The sequence below is a fragment of the Salmo salar genome, chromosome ssa06 (genome assembly GCF_905237065.1).
Source record: "Salmo salar chromosome ssa06, Ssal_v3.1, whole genome shotgun sequence".
Taxonomy (NCBI): Eukaryota; Metazoa; Chordata; class Actinopteri; order Salmoniformes; family Salmonidae; genus Salmo; species Salmo salar.
Genome location: NC_059447.1, coordinates 65,301,357 through 65,324,027, shown reverse-complemented (window position 1 = coordinate 65,324,027; position 22,671 = coordinate 65,301,357). Strand labels below are relative to the sequence as shown.

Sequence of the window (22,671 nt, the reverse complement as noted above, 5' to 3'; positions counted from 1 at the left end):
TGAGAATGGTGCGACGAACAAAACGCATCCAATCAGTGGCAGTCCTGTGGGCGAAAACAGAGAATGGCAAGAATCATGCAAGCTAACAGGCGGGCCACAAACAGACAAATAACGACGCAGTACAACAGTGGTGTGCAGAATGGCATTTCAGAGCGCACAACTCGTTGATCCTTGTCATGGGCTATTGCAGCAGATGACCACACGGAATTACACTCCGATCAGATAAAAACAAGAAGAAGCAGTTCCAGTGGGCATGCGATCACCAACTCTCTCTCTCAATTGAGGACTGGAAAAACATTGTCTGGTCCGACAAATCCCAGGATTTGGCGTAAGCAGCATGAGTCCATGGAACCATCCTGCCTGGTACAGGCTGGTGGCGGCGGTATAATGTTGTGGGGAATGTTTTTTCTGGCACACGTTAGGTCCCTTGATACCAATTGAGCAACAAACTTTTCTCTCCCCTTGTAGAATCCACGCCCCGGAGAATTCAGGCTGTTTTGGCGGCAAAGGGGAGTTCGAGCCGGTACTAGATGGATGCACCTAGTAAACTGACCTGTACTAGATTGGTGCACCTAATAAACTGACCTGTACTAGATTGGTGCACCTAATAAACTGACCTGTACTAGATTGGTGCACCTAATAAACTGACCTGTACTAGATTGGTGCACCTAATAAACTGACCGGTGAGTGTATCTAAGAATAACCATACAAAATGTGGTGAATGCAGATGATTCTGAAGCTGAAAGAATTTGTTGGCGTGTGGGAAGTGACTTTCAGGAAATGGCAATTAAAGACTTTGAAATCATTGATGCATGTCCATTTTAAAGTGGTCAAATTCATGACCATTTTCAGAACAGTAGTATGATAAACTAAAGAACATTGAGTCTCCATTCTATCCGCTGAGATGGGAATATGAGATTTAGAAAAGACTGAAAATATAATTTTAATAAACAGACATTGACAGACAAAGACTTAGAGACTCATTGGCTCTGAGACAAATACATCTAAAACATGGTTTATACCTGATATACAGAAGTCATGGACCTGAAAGTGTGTGATAGAAAAGGAACAGCGGCAAGAAAGCCAGAATATAATCAGAATGAATGAACAGAAAAACCCTAAAGTGCTATAGCTTTGCAATGACGCCAAGTTTGGGTTCTATAAGAACCCTTCAAGTCAGTCCTCAGTTCACAATGTATTCACATCAACAACAAAAAATGCTTATATAAAAATAATAGTAAAACATTTACAAGTTCTAGCAAAATAGCATGTCTTTTTTCGTCTTGAAATAAGTTAAATATAAAAACATTGTGGTCTTGCAGAAGATAAAAACACAGTGGGCTTACTGTCCAAACAAAGCAGCCAATCACATTCCTTGGGAGCTGGATCCTACCATGATATCCACTCCTGTAACTCAAACTTCCATGAAAATCTCATTTTGACATGGAAGTTCTATGTGTGGATCCAAAGTTCGAATGAAGCCCTAATTTCAGTCTTTAGGAAGTTGGGAGTAGTGTACACTGCAGTACACTGAGGGGGCGCTACACGGAGCAGACCTCCAGGAACCTACACCTACAGCTTTTCTGTTGTGTGTCGGACGGCACTGGCGTCCCCCTGGCTGTCTGTCGTGTCCTGGGGGAACACGGTGCTGAACTGGGCCTGGCTCTCCTGCACCATCTTGTTAATGTGAGAGCTGTTCATGGCCCTGAGGCAGTGGGCTCTTACCAGGCCCGCCTGGCCCCCAGACAACACCCAGCTCTGGGCACACAGGTTGGGGTTGAAACGGACCTACAGAGAAGAGAAGGAGAACAGGGTGGGAACAGTCAGAGCACACAGATGATGGTTTAGGATTATTTAGAGATGACTCAGTTGTTTGAAGCATGGTGTTTGAGACACCAGACTTGTAGGTTTGATTCCTGCAAATCCACAGCTCTGCTCTCTGAAGGACAGTTACTTTAATGTGACCAAATCCACAGCTCTGCTCTCTGAAGGACAGTTACTTTAATGTGACCAAATCCACAGCTCTAATGTGACCAAATCCACAGCTCTGCTCTCTGAAGCCATGGCTGCCATTACTTACTTAACCTTCACTTAACTAGGAAAATCAATTAAGAACAAATTCTTATTTTACAATGACGGCCTACCCCAGCCAAACCCCCCCCAAACCCTCCCCTAACCCGGACAACGCCCGGGATCAAACCAGGGTCTGTAATGACACCTCTTGCACCGAGATGCAGTGCCTTAGACCGCTGCGCCGTTCAGGAGCCCTGTTAAGAGAGGGCTAATGTTAAGACAGGGCTAATGTTAAGACAGAGCTAATGTACTCTGACATCAGCGTTGAGCTCCAATGCAACTCTTTACCCAGCTGATCAATTCCCAATCAGGAGATCTGCTCAATCCACAGCTTAATCCTGCCTGGCCAGCATCATTACTAGATAACACCACTACTGATATTTCTATTAGCACTAATCTAGAGTAACTGCCTGGCTCCATGACCAATCCATGGGCTGCTATCACTGTTATAGCATAGTGCCTCAATTGGAAATGTTTGTCAATGAGTCGCTGTGGCCCTCTAAACGCGATTTCTGTGAATAACCAATGAGCTCTGCAATAGTTCTAAGTTCAAATAGTTGCCTAAAACTTTTACTTTACTGAACATACGAGAAAGGCACAAGAAAACGCATTTCAAATAAGACTAAAGGCTCAGTGGTACAACAGGATGGTTTAAGAAGTGACTTTGCCATGATGAATAGTGGCCTCCAGTTGTCCTCCGTGTCACCTGGGAGAATCACACCTGTTTCCATCACTCTACAGTGAAACTACAGATCATCCCGATGGCACTCTTCTCCTCGCATCCCTCCAATGAAACCCGGGGAGACACATTCCTCATTTTACAGCTCATTACTTTCTGTCTTTATCGCTGCCTGGCCATCAGAGTCTCTCCCCCTCGCTCTATCCCAGATGGGCCTAATGCAGACTGGGGGATGGGTGTCTGATGAGAACTTCAGTCAGAAGAGATCACATTCACACAGCTTTCAGCTTGGCTGCTCCAGCAAGTAAAAACATTACTACGGAAGAGCTGTTCAAGGTGGAATGCAGTCAGAGAATCAGGTTTTTTACTCTTAGACATACCTTAGTTAGCGAAGCCAAAGGCATTAGGTCCAGACACAGTCCCCCTTTGGCCTCTGCAACCTGCATGTGCTTCCACGGAGCTCGGCTCTGGACATTCTTAAACGTTCTCTGGAAGAGAAAGAGTACAATAGTCTGATTACAAGTTAAAACACCACAAAACGGACACACCCAAATACAGAGCAATACTCAAACAATACTCACTGTATCACAAATTAAGATGAATTTCTAAATTCATTTTTTTGGACAATTTCTTCTATCTCTGCGTTAATGCAGAGATAGAAAAGAGTTTTGCTCTTCATTGTAATCAGAGGGCTGGTATAAATACTATGCATGCCAGTCTGTATTGGCTAAGAGTTGAGGAGAGACTGACTGCATCACTTCTTCTTTTTATAAGAAACATTAATGTGTTGAAAATCCCAAATTGTTTGCATAGTCAATTTACACACAGCACTGACACACACACTTACCCCACCAGACATGCCACCAGGGGTCTTTTCACAGTCCCCAAATCCAGATCAAATTCAAGAAACCGTACAGTATTATATAGAGCCATTATTGCATGGACCTCCCTTCCATCTCATATTGCTCAAATAAACAGCAAACCTGGTTTCAAAAAACAGATAAAGCAACACCTCACACAACATCTCTCCTCTATTTGACCTAGATAGTTTGTGTTGATATGTAGGCTACATGTGCCTTTAAAAAACATGTATGTAGTTCTGCCCTCGTCTATTGATGTTCTGTATTATGTCATTCTGTATTATGTTTCATGCTTTGTGTGGAACCCAGGAAGAGCAGATGCTGCTTTTGCAACAGCTAATGTTAGCTTACAGCTAACAGCTGGAGACTTACATTTCCCTCACTAACTTTAAACATCAGCTATCTGAGCAGCTAACCGATTGCTGCAGCTGTACATAGTCCATCTGTACATAGCCCACCCAATCTACCTACCTCATCCACATATTGTTTTTATTTACTTTGCTGCTCTTTTGCACACCAGTATCACTACTTACACACCATTATCCGCTCATCATCTGCTCATCTATCACTCCAGTGTTAATCTGCTAAATTGTAATTACTTTGCTACTATGGCATATTTATTGCCATACCTCCTCATGCCATTTGCACACACTGTATATAGACTTTCTTTTTTTTTCTATTGTGTTGACTGTAAGCTTGTTTATTCCATGTAACTCTGTGTTGTTGTTTCTGTCACACTGCTTTGCTTTATCTTGGCCAGGTCGCAGTTGTAAATTAGAACTTTTTATCAACTAGCTTAGCTGGTTAAATAAAGGTGAAATAAATAAATAATATAAAATGGGGATCCTAATAAAATACCAAATGCTCCTCATCTCCACTGACCTATGCTGTAGCAGTGGCCCATGGTAAAATGCCACAGCTCTCTGAACCCTCAAAGAGTCAACCCTAGCATATTGTTTCCCACACTGGACAGCCGGGGAGACAGATTGAGGCCGGGGAGACAGATTGAGGCTGGGGAGACAGGGGTTGAGTAAGTGGAGCGTTATGTCAAGCAGCAGGAATAAACTCCCCTGCCCTGGCCACGACATCCCCCGATCCTCCCTCCATAACAAAAGGCCCTGGTCAGGTGACATACGTCGAGGTAAGTGGGCCGTGGCCTGATGGGTTGTGGGTAATGGACGTGCTTAGGCCACGGCGACTCGGGGTGGTGTGTGGGATGTGTGTGCGCAGGGCAGTGACAGGGCCGGTGGAGCGGAAGGCAGGGGAACAGATGGAGCAGCCCTAGAGAGAGGAGCGGTGGCGAGGGAGAGGGGGAAGGAGGGTGCGGTATAAATTAATGAAGGGTGCGACACTTAATCAAGTCCTAACCCAGGAGTCGGCCGTCACTAAGGGCCACGGCTAGGTGCACTTCTGGGTTGTCGTGGAAACCGACGGTACCAGCGTGTGAGCAGGGATGGCGTTTTGCAGATGCGCCCTGGGCCCTTCAGTTCCCTCAGGTGTGTCAGACACAACTCATCTAATAAATCTATTGGGTCTAGCAGACCACATGTCCTCCGTGCATAAACACACCCGGCAGGTGTTCGTCATCAGCTGCTCATGGACTGCAATCTGGTCCTGACACACAAACACACACAATCCCCTACAATGCAGAGGTTAGGCAGTCTGGTGCTTAGAGAGAGCATACCCGGTATCCCATAATTTAACACACACTCAAACAGCCAAATGTGCTTGTGCTGAGATGTATCAGGAACAGAGCCTCTCCCCTCTCTGTATTAACCCTAACCCACCATGTCCATGTCGTGGTAGTGGAGGTAGAACCTCTCTGTATTAACCCTAACCCACCATGTCCATGTCGTGTCGAGGTAGAACCTCTCTGTATTAACCCTAACCCACCATGTCCATGTCGTGGTAGTTGAGGTAGAACCTCTCTGTATTAACCCTAACCCACCATGTCCATGTCGTGGTAGTGGAGGTAGAACCTCTCTGTATTAACCCTAACCCACCATGTCCATGTCGTGGTAGTGGAGGTAGAACCTCTCTGTATTAACCCTAACCCACCATGTCCATGTCGTGTCGAGGTAGAACCTCTCTGTATTAACCCTAACCCACCATGTCCATGTCGTGGTAGTTGAGGTAGAACCTCTCTGTATTAACCCTAACCCACCATGTCCATGTCGTGGTAGTGGAGGTAGAACCTCTCTGTATTAACCCTAACCCACCATGTCCATGTCGTGGTAGTTGAGGTAGAACCTCTCTGTATTAACCCTAACCCACCATGTCCATGTCGTGGTAGTGGAGGTAGAACCTCTCTGTATTAACCCTAACCCACCATGTCCATGTCGTGGTAGTGGAGGTAGAACCTCTCTGTATTAACCCTAACCCACCATGTCCATGTCGTGGTAGTGGAGGTAGAACCTCTCTGTATTAACCCTAACCCACCATGTCCATGTCGTGGTAGTGGAGGTAGAACCTCTCTGTATTAACCCTAACCCACCATGTCCATGTCGTGGTAGTTGAGGTAGAACCTCTCTGTATTAACCCTAACCCACCATGTCCATGTCGTGGTAGTGGAGGTAGAACCTCTCTGTATTAACCCTAACCCACCATGTCCATGTCGTGGTAGTGGAGGTAGAACCTCTCTGTATTAACCCTAACCCACCATGTCCATGTCGTGGTAGTTGAGGTAGAACCTCTCTGTATTAACCCTAACCCACCATGTCCATGTCGTGGTAGTGGAGGTAGTACCTCTCTGTATTAACCCTAACCCACCATGTCCATGTCGTGGTAGTTGAGGTAGAACCTCTCTGTATTAACCCTAACCCACCATGTCCATGTCGTGGTAGTGGAGGTAGTACTTCTTGGCTGTCTCTCTGTAGGTCTGAGGTGTATGATGGGACGTTCCGTTACTGGTGGAACCACTTCCTTCCTCTCCAACTCCTCCCTCTGCTCTTCCAACTCCTCCCTCATTCTCCTCAACTTCTTCTTTCAATTGGACCATTTCGGTTCTGAACACCGGCTGAAAGAATAGAAAAAAATGTGATTGAAGAGAAAAGATGCACCCATTTCGATTAACATTCATACTGCAGTCTTTAATGTGTAAGTCAGTGTCATGAAATGTGTGTATAATTAAGTAATAAGGCTCCTAGGGGGGCTAAGGGCTGTTCTTAAGCACGACACAACGCGGAGTGCCTGGATACAGCCCTTAGCCCCCCGAGGTGCCTTATTGATATTATAAACTGGTTACCAACGTAATTAGAACAGTAAAAATATATGTTCGGTCATACCTGTGGTATACCGTCTGATATACCACGGCTTTCAGCCAATCAGCATTCAGAGCTAGAACCACCCGGTTTGTAATGGCGACTTTAGAAATGCACATTTTGGAGATATCTGTGTGTGGTGCGAGGCCGGCCTGGACAGGGTACTTACGAATCTGCGATCGATGGATCGTTTGAGGTAGCAGGGGTTGTTGAACAGGTTGGGTATTAGGACCATGATCACGTCTCCCACTGAGTCCGCCGTCACAGCTGTGTTCAGCCAATCAGAGATCGACAGGCTCTGCAGAAATACCAAGATGGACCAATCAACACGAGGAAGGGGGTTGGACCAAGAAATGGTGTGCAGCCCAATATCAACTCAACCCCTCGTCCCTCTGCACTAAAACAGATATGGAAGGATTTGAGAGGTATAAGCAGTCTACAGAAGTGAATATGGTAGGGACTACAGTGGAATTGGTCGTGTTTCTGTCCCAGTTTCCCCACTTACCCACATGGTCCCTTTCCGTGGCACCAGAAAGAGTGGCTTGAAGCCCAGATACCCTGAGTCAAAGTAATTGAGTCCATGTTGGCCAAACCTGAAGGGGGACACGAAAAATTAAACAGGTCCCCTGACAAAACAGACCAAGAAAAAAGCGCGATACAATAGAACACCCTTCACAAGGTATCGATTACACAAGACACACAGAGGGGAATGATAATGGAGAGGTAAGATGTCCACTCAATTGGAAGGAGGAGAGAGGGACTCACGTGGCGTAGGTGCTCTCCTGAGAGATGAAGACCCCAGCCCAGTGCAGGGGCCAGGCTGCCTCGGTGGAGAGGAAGCGCTTGAAGGACTGGCAGGGCTCCCAGGTCCTCCTCAGGTCCCACATCTTCACCAGCCTGTCATCACCCGCCGTCACCATGAGGTCTCTAGGAGGAGGAAGGGCAGAGGAGAGGGAGGAGAGAGGAGACGAGATGAGGGGATAAGGAGAGGAAAGAACAGCAGGAGGGAGGACAGGAAAGACAGAGGAGCTGATGGAGAGTAGAAAAGGCAGAGAGAAGATGGCAGACAGTCTCATCACAAAAGAGAGGGAAATGGAGGAGGAAGAAACGTGGGAGGGGACAGCTCCAGTCAGCCAGCCCAGTTTCCTGTACAGCTCTTCATTATCCCTCATTAAAACCCAGCCAGCCAGATAAGATGGATGCCTGTAGTCTGTCCCCTACCAAACAACCCAGCGGGGCCCCGAGTGTCTCCATAACGCCAGCCCATAGACTGGAGGATAACCCGCTGCTATGGTCTATCAATGTAGCACTCTAACCCGTGACTCCTGATACCGCCGCAGATCTTTACAGCGTTCTAATAAACCTGGTTTAGAAGCCGCTGGTGGTTGTTCAGTATGCAGCCGACTGAGGAGTGAAATAAGAGGAGGAACACCTTCATACTCTACCAGCTAGCCAATTTGATTTCTCTGCTCTGTTACACGGGAGATGCATGGCCCGGGAGGCGACGCTTCTTCTACACCTTACTACAGGGTGGTGCTATGAGGGGGAGGTACCGCGCACTAGCCAGTAAACTGAGTGAGATTGTTTGGGACCAGATAGGCGTGAAACTTCCAGGATGGAGCTCAGTTTGCGTGCTGCCACTGCCTTCATGAGACTATATGACCAGGATGGTCGGGCCCCTGGCCAAAAGGACGTACCCGACAGAGCATCTGGAGTGGGGCAGGGTTGACAGCTGTGTGCCCCCCTCCCTACCTCCACCCTCACACGTCGACATGTTTACACGCGTCGCAACATCACAGAGCGTAACATCTTCCTTCCCCTCCTCTCTGCCCACAGATCCACCATCGGTGTACCTCTCCGCTCCCCCTCCATCCTCCAATAATGGGAGTGTGTTTTAGCAGAGAGAGAGAGAGAGAGAGTGTGTTTATTAGAAATCCGGAGCGGTAGCGAGATGCGGCGTGAGCTTTACACTTGGTTTCATCCACCACTCCTGCTCTCTCTCCCTCCCTGCACCACCCAGCTAGGAAAACCAACTTCGCTGCTTCCCTTCCAGCAGACTCAGACAGCCGCATGGGCGCAGCGCAGAGCTCACTGCCAAAAGTTCACTGCTTATTACATTCTACATGCTCAGAATGGTAATGGCGGCTCTGGTCTCTGAGCTTGATGTAGTCTCACACTATGGATTGAAGTCATACTGCATTGAAGTCATACTGCATGGGCTTTTTGCTACAGCTTTGTTGCAGTTGGTCGTGATGCTGGGCAGGCTTTCAGAACATTGTGGTTGGAGACAGGTCCTTGAATCCTCCGCTCTGATCGGCTGCTTACCTGGATGCGTGGCAGAAACTGAGGGCCCGGGTGGCGTTGTCGTGGGCGATGAAGCAGTGGTAGGGGTAGAGGGTGAAGGAGCGGTCTGGAGCGCGCACCCGCTGCAGAATAGACTTACTGGACAGGTTCCACAGGGCCACCGTACCTGCAGGGGGAAGACAACAGGACATGTACTACAGATGGACGAGGATCTGGATACGAGTCTGCAGGCTCAAGAACACTGACTAAAGGATTGAAGTTGGGGCAAAAGTGACAGTGACACCACAGGACGCCCGTTTCACAGTGACACCTCATTGTCATCCTGGACTATGATGTGTTGTAGTCATACCGTCATAGAAGCCAGCAGCCAGGATGTTGTGAGGTTTGACAGGCAGCCAGTCCATGGAGAGAACCTGGTTATTCTTTTCATCGTGGTTGGTCTTGAAGGAGCCCCGCTTCAGAGTGATCACACCCTGTACCTACACACACACACACACACACACACACACACACACACACACACACACACACACACACACACACACACACACACACACACACACACACACACACACACACACAAATTACAATGAGATTTGTACACACCAGCAGGACAAGCATCTCATAAGATTTCAAATAAAACATTTTGTGTGTGGACAGTGTTTTCTCTTTCTCATAATTGCTGAGAGTTGAAGATGACACTTGGGCTAAATTAAAACGCATACATCTGTAGGAGATCAGATATTAGCCTACCTGGCAGATCATCAGTGTTGGGCTGGCTCCACCTATTGGGAAACACATGAATATTATTTATTAACTCTATGATTATTAATGGGAACTCAATACATGAACAAAGAATTATTACGGATTGTAATTTAACAAACTGGGCTGTGGAGTGCAAACACACACACACACACTTAAATCAACAATCTCATTCACCCTGCGGTCAGTGCAGTCAGACAACACTGAGACAGAGAGAGACAGAGACAGGGAGCTGAGCAATCACAGTACCTCTCCAAAGACAGTCTAGTGTTAAAAATCGTCTAGCCGTCAGAATCCCAGGCCATGTCTATCTGCTCTGCGAGATGGATGTGTCCCGGGGCCCAGGGCCATTCAATCACTGACTGGACATGGCACTGTCTGTCCGTCTGATTACTGTTTTTCAAATAGAAGCAGACACTCAAGAGTCTGAACCTTCTTCTCCTGGCATTACACCAGATCTGACTGGCCACTGCTGGCCCAGACCCAGAGAACCAGTCTCCTTTCCTGGATGTGTCCAGAGATCTGGCCACTGCTGGCCCAGACCCAGAGAACCAGTCTCCTTTCCTGGATGTGTCCAGAGATCTGGCCACTGCTGGCCCAGACCCAGAGAACCAGTCTCCTTTCCTGGATGTGTCCAGAGATCTGGCCACTGCTGGCCCAGACCCGGAGAACCAGTCTCCTTTCCTGGATGTGTCCAGAGATCTGGCCACTGCTGGCCCAGACCCGGAGAACCAGTCTCCTTTCCTGGATGTGTCCAGAGATCTGGCCACTGCTGGCCCAGACCCGGAGAACCAGTCTCCTTTCCTGGATGTGTCCAGAGATCTGGCCACTGCTGGCCCAGACCCAGATAACCAGTCTCCTTTCCTGGATGTGTCCAGAGATCTGGCCACTGCTGGCCCAGACCCAGATAACCAGTCTCCTTTCCTGGATGTGTCCAGAGATCTGGCTACTGTCAGGCTACTGTTAGGATCCTGCATCTGCGGGTCTATTAGCTCAGCCACTTAAACTAGCCTGATACCGAGACATTTGTGGCTGAAGCTTTATTTATTTATTACAAAAGGCTGTAATAACAACATGGCGTTGGAATATGTACAATACTGGAATGTTCATGACATTTTATATCTAACAGGAAGAATACGGCAAAGATTGGGTGTCTGACAGAGTAGTGTTAAGTCTGTGGAGGATTTCAGGTCCAGCTACCTCTCTTGTGGTCTCATCCCTCTCTTCCCCACCTCTTCCACCCCTTACAGGTCGATGGGGTCGATACAGCATCACGCCTCACTGCCCCCCCCACCCCATCTTCGACCCCCTCCACCCAAACACAGCAGCCTCCCTTCCCCATAGGCTGATTGAGGCCTGTGTGAGTGACAGGTTTGGGGGAGAAAGGTGTCGGGTACTAGGCTGAAATTCATGGCTTCTAACACTAACAACTGCGTAGCGATGCATCTTCTTTGTCATTTCAATTATAGATCCTTGTCTAATGAAACGAACTAGTAAATTATCTTCATTGAGCAAGGAGGAGATAGGTTTTTTTACAGGCACTCTCACGCACACCAAAAGTTATTTGTAATTATCTGCCCCAAACAGTCTCGCAGATAGTGAACGCACACGCACAAGCATCTGATCCCTTAACCCTGTCACTTCTGAACAGAGACCAGGCTGGCTCACATTAATGCTAAATTACAGCGACGGCATTACAGAATGGGTTTTTGATGAACTAATTTGCATTTCATCCAGCAGATGTGGTGTGTTTTCTATCAGTCTGTTAAAAGCCCCCCCCCATCTCTCTAGCTCCATGGCTAAATGTAGACAATTCACTACATTCCCTCTCCTAGCCTCACACCTGGCCCTCCATAAAGGCAGCACAAGGGGCCCTAAATGTCACTCGTCACAGGTGTGGCTGTCTCGTCCTGCTGTGACTCTGAGGGTTTCATAGTTCAGTTTAGTGACCCAGCTAGGCTCTCCCAGACTAGCTCTTGGCAGGGCGTGAAGGACGGCTAGCCAGGGCCCAGCGTTCCCTCTCAACAGTCCAAAAACCTAAATGTAACTTCTCAGGGCACTGACCATAAACTGTAACCTTTTATCCCCCAGCTCGGAAACCTGGGGGATGGGGAGAGGCTGCTTTGGAACTGTGTACAATGAGGCATGACAACAATTAACCGATAGAAAGGGCACTAAAAGAGGAAAAGAACAGTCAGTGGTTTCTGGCACTGAATTTTTGTAATTTATTTTTTTTAAACGCTGCATCCACAAACTGCTCAAAAGGAGTGCCGTAAAATTGGGCCCCAACCTGATATACTGAAGGGAGCATTCTGACCCCATAGTGAATGACTCCAGCTTTCTGAACTGCCTGTACAGGGCCGACAGACACTTACAAGCTGTGACTCTATAAGCATAAAATCTTTGAGGCAGAGTGATAAATGACGACCGGTGCTATAGAAAGAACAAGGCTAAAAACGCAAGGTCCTGACGCTAGACAGGTCCATGAATCAGACCCTCTCTGCAGTGCTGCTCTCATCTCCTGGAGTGAGCCCTGCCCTGCCTGGCTGGCTACCCTGTGTCTGTCTGTGTGTGTGTGTGTAGGTATGTGTGCAGTTATGAGTGTATCCTGCTGAAATGGTTCATTTGCTTCTGCTTTGAAAAACAGAATTAGAATGTGCATTCAAGTTAACTTCAAGTTGGCACAACTATGAGGGATGCAGCAGGTATTTTCTAGTGTAAATGATGCATGGGCCAGAAAAACATCATCGACCTAATGACCATAGTCTTTATCACATCGCCCCCAAGGCTGTTGAGCCTTATAGGGGGGTAGACTGTATGGCAGGTAGCCAAGCGGTTAGAGAGGCGAGTCAACAACTGGAGGGTTGCCAGTTCGAATCCCGGGTCACGTGGGAAAAAATCTGTTGGGAAGTGAGCTGGCAACCGGAGGGTTGCTGGTATCAAAAATCAACAGCGCCCAGTGTGGCAGCCTCCCGCACCTCTCCAAAACAACTTGTATCTGAATACATGTGTGTCTTTTGGAGGGGTTGGGTTAAAAGCAGAAGTCAAATTTCAGTTGGACCTTATGTGCAATTGACCAATGTAGTGAGCTTAATCTTAACAGGACAGAGCAGTGTCATCTGTAAGAGATACAGCAAAACACTCAGACATTTACCTCTCCGATGCTACGTCAAGTCACTCCTTACAGTCTATGGTATATAATAAACTGGGTGGCTCGAGCCCTGAATGCTGATTGGGTGACAGCTGTGGTATATTAGACTGTATACCACGGGCATGACAAAACATGTATTTTAACTGCTCTAATTACGTTGGTAACTAGTTTATAATAGCAATAAGGCACCTCAGGGCTTATTGCTTAATTATAAACCGGATGGTCGAGCCCTGAATGCTGATTGGCTGAAAGCCATGGTATATCAGACTGTATACCAGGGCCAGGGCCAGGGACAACAACACCAAAAAGTTACTGGTCTAATTACATTTTTAAACAGTTTAGAATAGAAATAAGGCACCTTATCAGTTTGGTGTATATATATATATTTTTTTTTTATTTAACTAGGCAAGTTAGTTAAGAACAAACTCTTATTTACAATGACAGCCTACCAGAGAACAGTGGGTTACCTGCCTTGTTCAGGGGCAGAACGACAGATTTTCACCTTGTCAGCTCAGGGATTCGATCCAGCAACCTTTTGGTTACTGACCCAATGCTCTAACCACTAGGCTACCTGCCGCCCCTTATAGACAATATACCACGGCTAAGGGCTGTATCCAGGCACTCCGCGTTGCGTTAGCTGTGGTATATTATTGCTTAGTTATACATAGTAACCATATTATACAGCTAATCTATCTGTATCTGTTGTAACTGCCAAGCGCTCACTGTTGCTACACACTACTAAGACATCTACAGCTCCAGTCACTGAGGTGTAAAAGTCATTAGAATTAGAATGTTGTGGGTTCAGTCCTTCCATCTTTAAAACCCTGTGAATCCATTATGATGGGAGTGGATATCGATGTCTCATTAAAAGTATGCGCCTTATGATAAACCAGAAAGACTGCCTCTCTCATTGAAGCCACGGAAGTTCATGGCAGACTGCAGGTATTGTTCTCAGAAAACAGGATCCCCTAGCTTTAGGACACAACATCGGGAGTCTGTGTATCGGTTGGACTCCCCGAGTTGTGCTTCGTTCTGGTGGTTGGCGACGGAAAATAACCATACCAAAAAAAAAAAATCCTACCAATAAAAGCACATGTATAACTTCTAGGAACGTCAGAATACAACTTTTGTCTGAACCGCAACATATTTCTGCTAAACTGGACAGCTGGCTGCTATTAGACTACGCACTTCAAGTGAGACTTCCTACAACGAAATCTACCACTGTTTACACAGTAAGAATATGGTGCCCCCCCGATTTAAGCAAACGGGAAAAGTGCAATTTTTGTGGTTAATCTTCGTGTAAATAAAACACATTTTTAGAAGACAATCATGGTACCAATAATTGCTTCTAATACACCAGATGCATGTCCTTGAACCGATTATTTGAAAATCATACACAGAAGTTATAAGGATCATTTATTTCAAATGGCAGCCTGCAGTACCCCAGTCGGCCTTCAACTCGAGTTACTCAATGAGGGGGCATCACTGAGCTAGCCTGCACGTCACTTCCTGGAGTTCAAACTGCCCAGACTTAATTTGGCTTTAATGCGCTATTGAGTCTTCACAATGAATGGTGTCACGTGATCCATGGCTTTGTCCATTCATATATAGGTCACTGTGATAAACGCACTGTAATGCAGAGGGACTATTAACTTGGTCAAAGATCATGTGATCTCAGGAGAGATTAAAAGAGGCAGGAAGAGGGGGACAGAAATGTGTAGGGACATACGAGGAAAATTAAAACATGCGCACAGACACAAAAACATATACACACACACACACACACACACACCACCTATTACGGAAGATGTCAATAGATTTTTATGGTAAATATCCTAAGGCATATGATTTAATAATAACATGATGTTTATGTGCCCTTACATTAAAAAAACAAAAATGATGTGAATATGTATTATGTGACTTGGCAAAAAAAAAAATTGCCACCTCTATGAGCAGCATGAAAACGGATTTTATAAAGACTTCCAGCTTTTCTGCAGGACCAACTTCAGGCTGTTGAATGACAATACTGCTCCCTTCTGGAACAGCACATACAACTACAACACCAGAGTAGGTTCGATTCCGACATTGATATATTATAACAGTAATCTATCACAAATTACTAATATATGTCTTAATTGTCAGTTGCATTGGTCGTATCGTGTGTTAATGTGGAACTGACAGCATTTAAGCAACATTAAATCTTCTATTCTATGCCTTTTTAAAATATTTTTGACAAGCGAGCACTTAGATATGATCATTTTCACATTTTCACATTTTCATAGAATGTTTGGGAACGACAGAGTAAGTCATTAGTGAAAATTCTATGGCAATATATATATGACTTTCCTAGTTAAATAAAGGTTAAAGAAAAAAAATCTAATCTATTTTTTTTGTCACGTGCTGAATACAACAGGTGTAGACCTTACCGTGAAATGCTTACTTACAAGCCCTTAACCAACAATGCAGTTCATGAAATAGAGTTAAGAAAATATTTACAAAATAAAAGTCAAAAATACTTTTTATTGTAACACTAAAATAAAAATAACGAGGCTATATACAGGGGGTACCGAGTCAATGTGTGGGGTTACAGGTTAGTCGAGGTAATTTGTACATGGGGTAGGGGTAAAGTGACTATGGATAGATAATAAACAGTGAGTAGCAGCAGTGTGAAAACAAAGGGAAGGGGGGGGTCAATGTAAATAGTCCGGGTGGCTATTTGATTAATTGTTCAGTAGTCTTATGGCTTGGGGGTAGAAGCTGTTAAAGAACCTTTTGGACCTAGACTTGGCGCTCCGGTACCGCTTGCCGTGTGGTAGCAGAGAGAACAGACTATGACTTGGGTGACTGGAGTCGTTGACACATTTTTGGCCCTTCCTCTGACACCGCCTAGTATATACCGTACCAGTCAAAGGTTTGGACACACATACTCATTCAAGGGTTTTTCGTTATTTTTCTTACTATTTTCTACATTGTAGAATAATAGTGAAGACATCAAAACTATGAAATAACCCATATGGAATCATGTAGTAACCAAAAAAAGTGTTAAACAAATCAAAATATATTTTATATTTGAGATTCTTCAAAGTACATTTTAGTCATTTAGCAGACGCTCTTATCCAGAGTGACTTACATTTCATTTCATGCATTTTTTTTTTGTGCTGGCCCCCCGTGGGAATCGAACCCACAACCCTGGCGTTGCAAACACCATGCTCTACCAACTGAGCCACAGGGAAGGCAGCCACCCTTTGCCTTGATGACAGCTTTGCACACTCCGTGCCAAATCTTTTCAGTCTCCTGAGGGGGAATAGGCTTTGTCGTGCCCTCTTCACGACTGTCTTGGTGTGTTTGGACCATTGTAGTTTGTTGTTGATGTGGACACCAAGGAACTTGAAGCTCTCAACCTGCTTCACTACAGCCCCGTCGATGAGAATGGGGGCGTACTCGGTCCTCCTTTTCCTGTAGTCCACAAGCATCTCCTTAGTCTTGATTACGTTGAGGGATAGGTTGCTATTCTGGCACCACCCGGCCAGGTCTCTGACCTCCTCCCTATAGGCTGTCTCGTTGTTGATCAGGCCTACCACTGTTGTGTCATCTGCAAACTTAATGATGGTGTTGGAGTCATGCCTGGCCATGCAGTTGTGGGTGAACAGGGAGTACAGGAGGGGACATAGCACGCACCCTTGGGGGGCTCCAGTGTTGAGGATCAGCGTGGCTACCTACGCTCACCACCTGGGGGCGGCCCGTCAGGAAGTCCAGGATCCAGTTGCATAGGGAGGTGTTTAGTCCCAGGATCCTTAGCTTAGTGATGAGCTTTGAGGGTACTATGGTGTTGTACGCTGAGCTATAGTCAATGAATAGCATTCTCACATAAGTGTTCCTTTTGTCCAGGTGGGAAAGGGCAGTGTGGAGTGCAATAGAGATTGCATCATCTGTGGATCTGTTTGGGCGGTATGCAAATTGGAGTGGGTCTAGGGTTTCTGGGATAATGGTGTTGATGTGAGCCATTACCAGTCTTTCAAAGCACTTCATGGCTACAGACGTGAGTGCTACGGGTCTGTAGTCATTTAGGCAGGTTGCCTTTGTGTTCTTGGGCACAGGGACTGTGGTGGTCTGCTTGAAACATGTTGGTATTACAGACTCAATCAGGGACATGCTGAAAATGTCAGTGAAGACACCTGCCAGTTGGTCAACACATGCCCGGAGCACACGTCCTGGTAATCCGTCTGGCCCTGCAGCCTTGTGTATGTTGACCTGTTGACCTGTCTTACTCACGTCGGCTACGGAGAGCGTGATCCCACAGTCATCTGGAAAAGCTGATGCTCTCATGCATGCCTCAGTGTTGCTTGCCTCGAAGCGAGCATAGAAGTGATTTAGTTCGTCTGGTAGGCTCGTGTCACTGGGCAGCTCACGGCTTTGCTTCCCTTTGTAGTCTGTAATAGTTTGCAAGCCCTGCCACATAAGACGGGCATCGGAGCCGGTGTAGTATGATTCAATCTTAGCCCTGTATTGACGCTTTGCCTGTTTGATGGTTCGTCGCAGGCATAGACAACCATGAAAGGGTAGCCTCTCTCCCTCAGTTGCCTATGCACAAGATCAACAACTAATGCTAGCCAGAGCGAGATGAGCTAAAATCTAACAAGGGAACAGTAGATTAACCCTCTCAAACATTTTCAGCTTGTAGTTGGTCGTACAAATTCCACTGATAAACGATGGGGAATAGTAGCCTGCTCGTCCTTCTGCAGCTTGCCTGCCAATGTCTGCTTGTCCCAACCCACGATTTGACAACTGAATGGGAACTTGCCTGCCTGTCCACCCATTTGATCGATGCCAAATAGAATAAACTGGGAATTTGATATTTTTTTAACTTATATTATGATTGTCTGTTTGTTTCATATCTGCAAAGTAGTTAAAACGCTGTCAGATCCACTTTAAACGAGCATGCTAACCTTTAGCGGTGTGTTTCCTGCGGGCCATTAGTGTGTCGGGGTGAGGCAGGCTGTAGATAGTGATGTGACCATCTGACGTGGAGGCAGCCAGGAGACCCAGCCTGGGCATATGAGGAGCCTGCCAGAGAGAGGGAGGACAGAAGGAAAGAGAGAAACAGGGAGAGAGGATCAGAGAGTCATACATTTTTCTTTTTTTTGTGTGTTCAATAAAGTTCTCTTTTACAGTCATGTGGAGCCATTATGCAGTAACATACATTACTGATGTTGATTTAACACGTCAGTTCTTTGTGTATCTCTGTGTGCTGCTGTTCCTACCTTCCTGTTAGTGGTGGGCAGCTCCCAGGCTCCTCCTGGACACCACTTCAGGTTCCACACAAAGCCTTTATCCTGGGCAATACCATAAGCCAGCCGTGGAGAGGACTGGGGACTGGGGAGAGATGAGGAGGGTGAGAGTGAAGGGATGGAGCAGAGAGATGGTGGGGGAAATAGCCCAGAGAAAGGTAGAAAGATCAAGAAGATTGTAGCGATAGATAGAGAAAGACCGATATTACACTGATCCCCATTAACTGGCCAATGCCATGGTTCCTACCTGGTGTTGTACTGGAGTTGTCCCAGGTCCCAAATCTGGATGAGTCCAGGTTTGGTGTACAACTCGTTCATCCTGTGCTGGTCATCCAGGTTCCTGTGGCAGTAGATGGCAGCATACTGGCTGGCAGGGGCGCCATCGGGGGAGGGGCACCAGTCCATGGCCCACACCGGGCCGCCCGTATAGAATAGCATGTCCCAGCGCTCAGGGTGGGGTGGCAGGCACTCAAACCTGGACAATAAACAACAGTAAGATACTTAAAAATATATATATATCTATCTATCAAGGGCTTGATCAAGACCTTGGTGTTACAAGCACCCCAATTACAAATTGCGCTACATAGGATCTACCTCTTCATTCTGTGCAGAGGAGTCTCCTCCCTGATGCCCTCTCTGGAGAAGGTGAAGGCTGTTGACATCATCTCCTGCGGTAGATACTTCTCAGCCTCACTGGGAGGGGAAACGCATACCAAACATTTGATGTATTCCTGGGTTACTCGGTATGTGAGATACATGTCATATTTTTCCCCGGAAGATCAAGTATAATGTAACAATCAAATGTGTAATGATATTTCTACCTGTCCGACAAGCAATGCCAATCCTTCTCTGAAGGCATCCACTCAGCAAAGACCCATTCGTTACAGTGTTCATCACGGCTGTCAAACACACAGAAAGAGCCAGGACCAAAGACCCAGGTGTGAATAATGTAATGCATTGAGCACCCCCTACTGGCAGTAAGCAATAAAACCTACTTTTTTTTATTGCTACATAGAAGACAGGTGAGCAACTTACAAGGTCTTGGTGGTTTTGGTGCACATCCAGATGGGTCCCATCATGTTGTTGGACAGTCCATTGGGGGAATTACCATGGTATCGAACTTGACTTGACTGAGTGACAACAAAAAATAAAACATGACAACGGTAACACAAAAGTCTTAATTTAGCTTGTCATTGGTCTTAGACTGTGGTCGCCTAGTGGGCAAAACCTCTCTGTCTGCTAGTCTATTTATCACAATCTACTGTAAAAAAAATGTTTTAAAAAGCCACTCACAAGACCTCTGGAAATGCGTCTGGATCTAAGGTCTTTCAGTGGTGTGTGCGTCTTCTCCAAGTCTAAGTCTTCTTGAGTATCTTCATCCTCACTTTCCTCCTCGGTGTCTTGATTTTCTGGAACAAAGTCCACATCCTCTGCAGCGTTGTCACTGTCAAAATCAGGGGTCTTCCTCTTCTTACCCTTGCCTCTGGTCTGTTTCTGGGGCTGGGTTGAGCTGGGGCTGGGGCTGGGGACTGGGCTAGACTCCCAGTCGTTCTTAGTACCATTGTCAGGTTGGTTGTATACCTCCTTGGCCAGGGTATGGAGGTACTGCAATGCACTGAGATGGAACAGAAACATACAACAATGGGTCAATTGAGCATTACATTTTCCAAACTGAAATTGCTTTTGATGTGAAGAGAAAGTTTGATTTGGTGGCCATTTCAGATTCTTTTATAATCGTGACAATCAAAAGTGAATGAAATATTGAAAAAGCATAGGTAGTCAAAGGTAGCTGTATAAAACACAGGCCAAACAAGAATAATACTACTGCTCATTCACTGAAATCCCCACTAATAGGCATACTGTATATGATCATCTCGTTACCATCAGAGACTGCTTACTTGCTGTAACAGAATCAAAATGATGGGGGACTAGATGATGTCACATACGCTTTTGCTGCCCTCCGCTTGGGTCTGCCACTAGGGGTGGTTTCAGGCTCCTCTGGGGTCTCCCTCAGTTCCGGGACTGCAGGGGCGGGCATGGAGTTGACCTGTGGTGTTTCCTTTTGTATCTTCTTGGCAGAGGTCTTCTTGGCAGGGGTCTGTTTGATAAGCCCCCTGTCACTGTCTATGCTCGAGACCACTGGCTTTTTCTGTGGTGTCTTTTTGGTAGGTGTCTTTTTGGGGGGTTTCGGTTTTGGGCTCTTTTTGTCAGGCTCCCGCTGGTCAGTTTCTGTGTTAGAGACTATGGATTTTTTCAGGCCCATCTTTTTCCTTGGCTTTTTTGTTGAGTCAGGACATTGTACTATGCAGAAAAAATGCAGAAAAATGCACCAAAATATAAAATCAGAGCAACAAAAAAGAGGCAAGTTGGTTTGCGCTATCATCTACACATATATTAGGCTACTGCTAGTACACAATATTAATAACCAGTTTCAGGCACTCACGGTTGGTCGTGTCTGGTTCTCTCTGATATTTCGGATTAGGGACTCTTTTTCTCTGCAGACGATTTCCCGGGGTGAAGGATGTTACAGGAAGCTCTTCTGGAGGCAGATCCTGGCCTGGGGAAACATAGGAACATGGTGGGGTCTGTCCACTACATGCAGTATGGAATGCAAAATTCCCTAAAAACACACCACTTCGATACAAATACGACAGGAAATGACTGTTTTTGTAGTAGGTTAGGAGAACTTGCACAGCAGGTTAGGTGAATTATCGTTGCCGGTTAAGAGAATTAGGATTAATGTTAGTTAAAGGGTTAGGGAAAAGTCACTACTGCATTGAAGTGGCATGTTTTTAGGGAGTCCTGGGACACTTCACTTTATTAAACAGTGTCACTCTCTCTCTGCTGCTTACCTTGTTCAGATGTAGCACCGACAGCCTCCCCATTGGTGTCCTGTGGTTTTTCATGTGGATTGGTCTGCGCCTCTGCCTGAAGCTTTTCGTGTGGATCAGTCTGTTCCTCTGTCTCCTCTCCATGAGGTAAACCCATGGATTCGCTACCCTGTTTGCCCAACTTCTGGGCAACGGTTGCCATCAACAACCTACACAACCTTACAGAGCAACGCTTTTGCGTCACAGGCAGAGTAAATAACTTTACTGAGCACCTCTTTGTCACAGGTAGCCTACACAACCTTACGGAGCACCTATTATCTGTCACAAGAAGCCTTGACAGCCGTACTGAGCACCTCTTCTTTATCACAGAAAGCCTAGACAAGTTTACTGAGCAACTCTTCTTGGTGAGAGGCAGCCTCAACAGCCTAACTGTGCAACTCTCTGTCACAGGCATACGTCCTACAGCATACCTGAGAGAGAGGGAGGGAGAGAGAGGGAGGTAGAGAGACTTCACCAGTTGAAACATGGGACAGTGGATACCGTAGTTTATTAGCAAATTTCACAGAATGACTGCAGTGCATATTGCATGATACAATGTCTTGCTAGTTAGCTAAACTGGCTATTGGCTAGTTAATCACATCACTCAAATTTGGCAGATGACTCGAGGGCACATGTAGTAGCCAACTCGCCTACCCAAATGTGGGAGTATGGGCCACTGACTGATTTGCATTGACTGATTGATTCAAATCGATAAACGACTAAAAGTCGTAAAAAACGGACAAATTGTTAGTGATGACAAAACTAACGTTAGCGAACTGGACTTTTGTGGCATAACTAGCTACAGCTGCTACTTACACACTCGCTACAGCAAGTTTATGTAGGCGTTAGCTAGTTAGCTAGCTAATGTCAATATGCTACAAGATAGCTAGCTGTGTAGCTAGCTACTGTACATAGATTTTCTTGAGACGTCTGTCATAATACCGACTAGGACAGGGTTTGTGGTAAAAATTAGCTAACCGCGCAGACTCGTACAACACAAAAGACATCGGACATTTCTGCCAAGGGTCTATACTATCCCGTGGCTCATGGTTTATAGACCTCGTTTCCCAGCTGGCCTGACTCGCGCCTATCCTCTAACCCCCGGTTCGAATCCCCATGTTCGTGCCAATATGGTTCAGTTACGATGGAATACAGATAGACGGCCACATAAATTGGAAACTATAGTTACCGATTAAACCTCCTTCAAAGTCCTTATCGCCGCCAACAGCAACAATAACGTACTTTATCAGTAATATTCTCAATCGGTAGTCTGTAGAGCGTGGATCTAGCTGGAGACCGCCTTATTTGTTGTGACCAGATAGACGATATTGGCCGGTAGACTGCTGCCCCCTTCTGCTCGAAACTAAATATTGCCTTGTTGCATGGCTGCGATACACCTTTCCTGTCACAGGTGGGGCCCAAAG

At 46.2% G+C, this 22,671-nt stretch overlaps 1 protein-coding gene across 3 annotated transcripts; it reads right to left on the bottom strand.

Moving 5' to 3' along the window:
* Positions 1-927: 927 nt before the first annotated feature.
* On the bottom strand, positions 928-22,591 carry gtf3c2 (general transcription factor IIIC, polypeptide 2, beta). 3 transcript variants are annotated; one of them, XM_045720874.1, is made up of 20 exons: positions 22,437-22,591; positions 21,230-21,678; positions 20,821-20,934; positions 20,324-20,678; positions 19,671-19,992; positions 19,413-19,507; positions 19,199-19,276; positions 18,972-19,070; positions 18,625-18,852; positions 18,351-18,462; positions 18,036-18,153; positions 9,930-9,961; positions 9,526-9,655; positions 9,198-9,342; positions 7,638-7,901; positions 7,378-7,465; positions 7,042-7,170; positions 6,437-6,628; positions 3,133-3,240; positions 928-1,788 (listed from the first exon to the last, which is right to left on the bottom strand). In XM_045720874.1, exons 2-20 carry the CDS (start codon positions 21,660-21,662, stop codon positions 1,573-1,575), a joined length of 3,258 nt encoding a protein of 1,085 aa, XP_045576830.1. In that variant the 5' UTR covers positions 21,663-21,678; positions 22,437-22,591; the 3' UTR covers positions 928-1,572. The 3 variants fall into 3 exon arrangements, with proteins under 3 accessions (XP_045576830.1, XP_014060735.1, XP_045576831.1); XM_014205260.2 differs by having other exon boundaries at positions 7,638-7,799; XM_045720875.1 differs by having other exon boundaries at positions 9,526-9,649.
* Positions 22,592-22,671: the final 80 nt, after the last annotated feature.

Excerpts from the sequence above, each read along its gene's own strand:
- gtf3c2 (XM_045720874.1), bottom strand. The coding sequence starts at position 21,662 with ATGCCTGTGACAGAGAGTTGCACAGTTAGGCTGTTGAGGCTGCCTCTC. Across the intron at positions 19,993-20,323 it reads AAGCGGAGGGCAGCAAAAGC|TGCATTGCAGTACCTCCATA; the intron begins GTATGTGACATC and ends GTTCCATCTCAG. Across the intron at positions 19,277-19,412 it reads ACCAAAACCACCAAGACCTT|CCGTGATGAACACTGTAACG; the intron begins GTAAGTTGCTCA and ends TGTGTTTGACAG.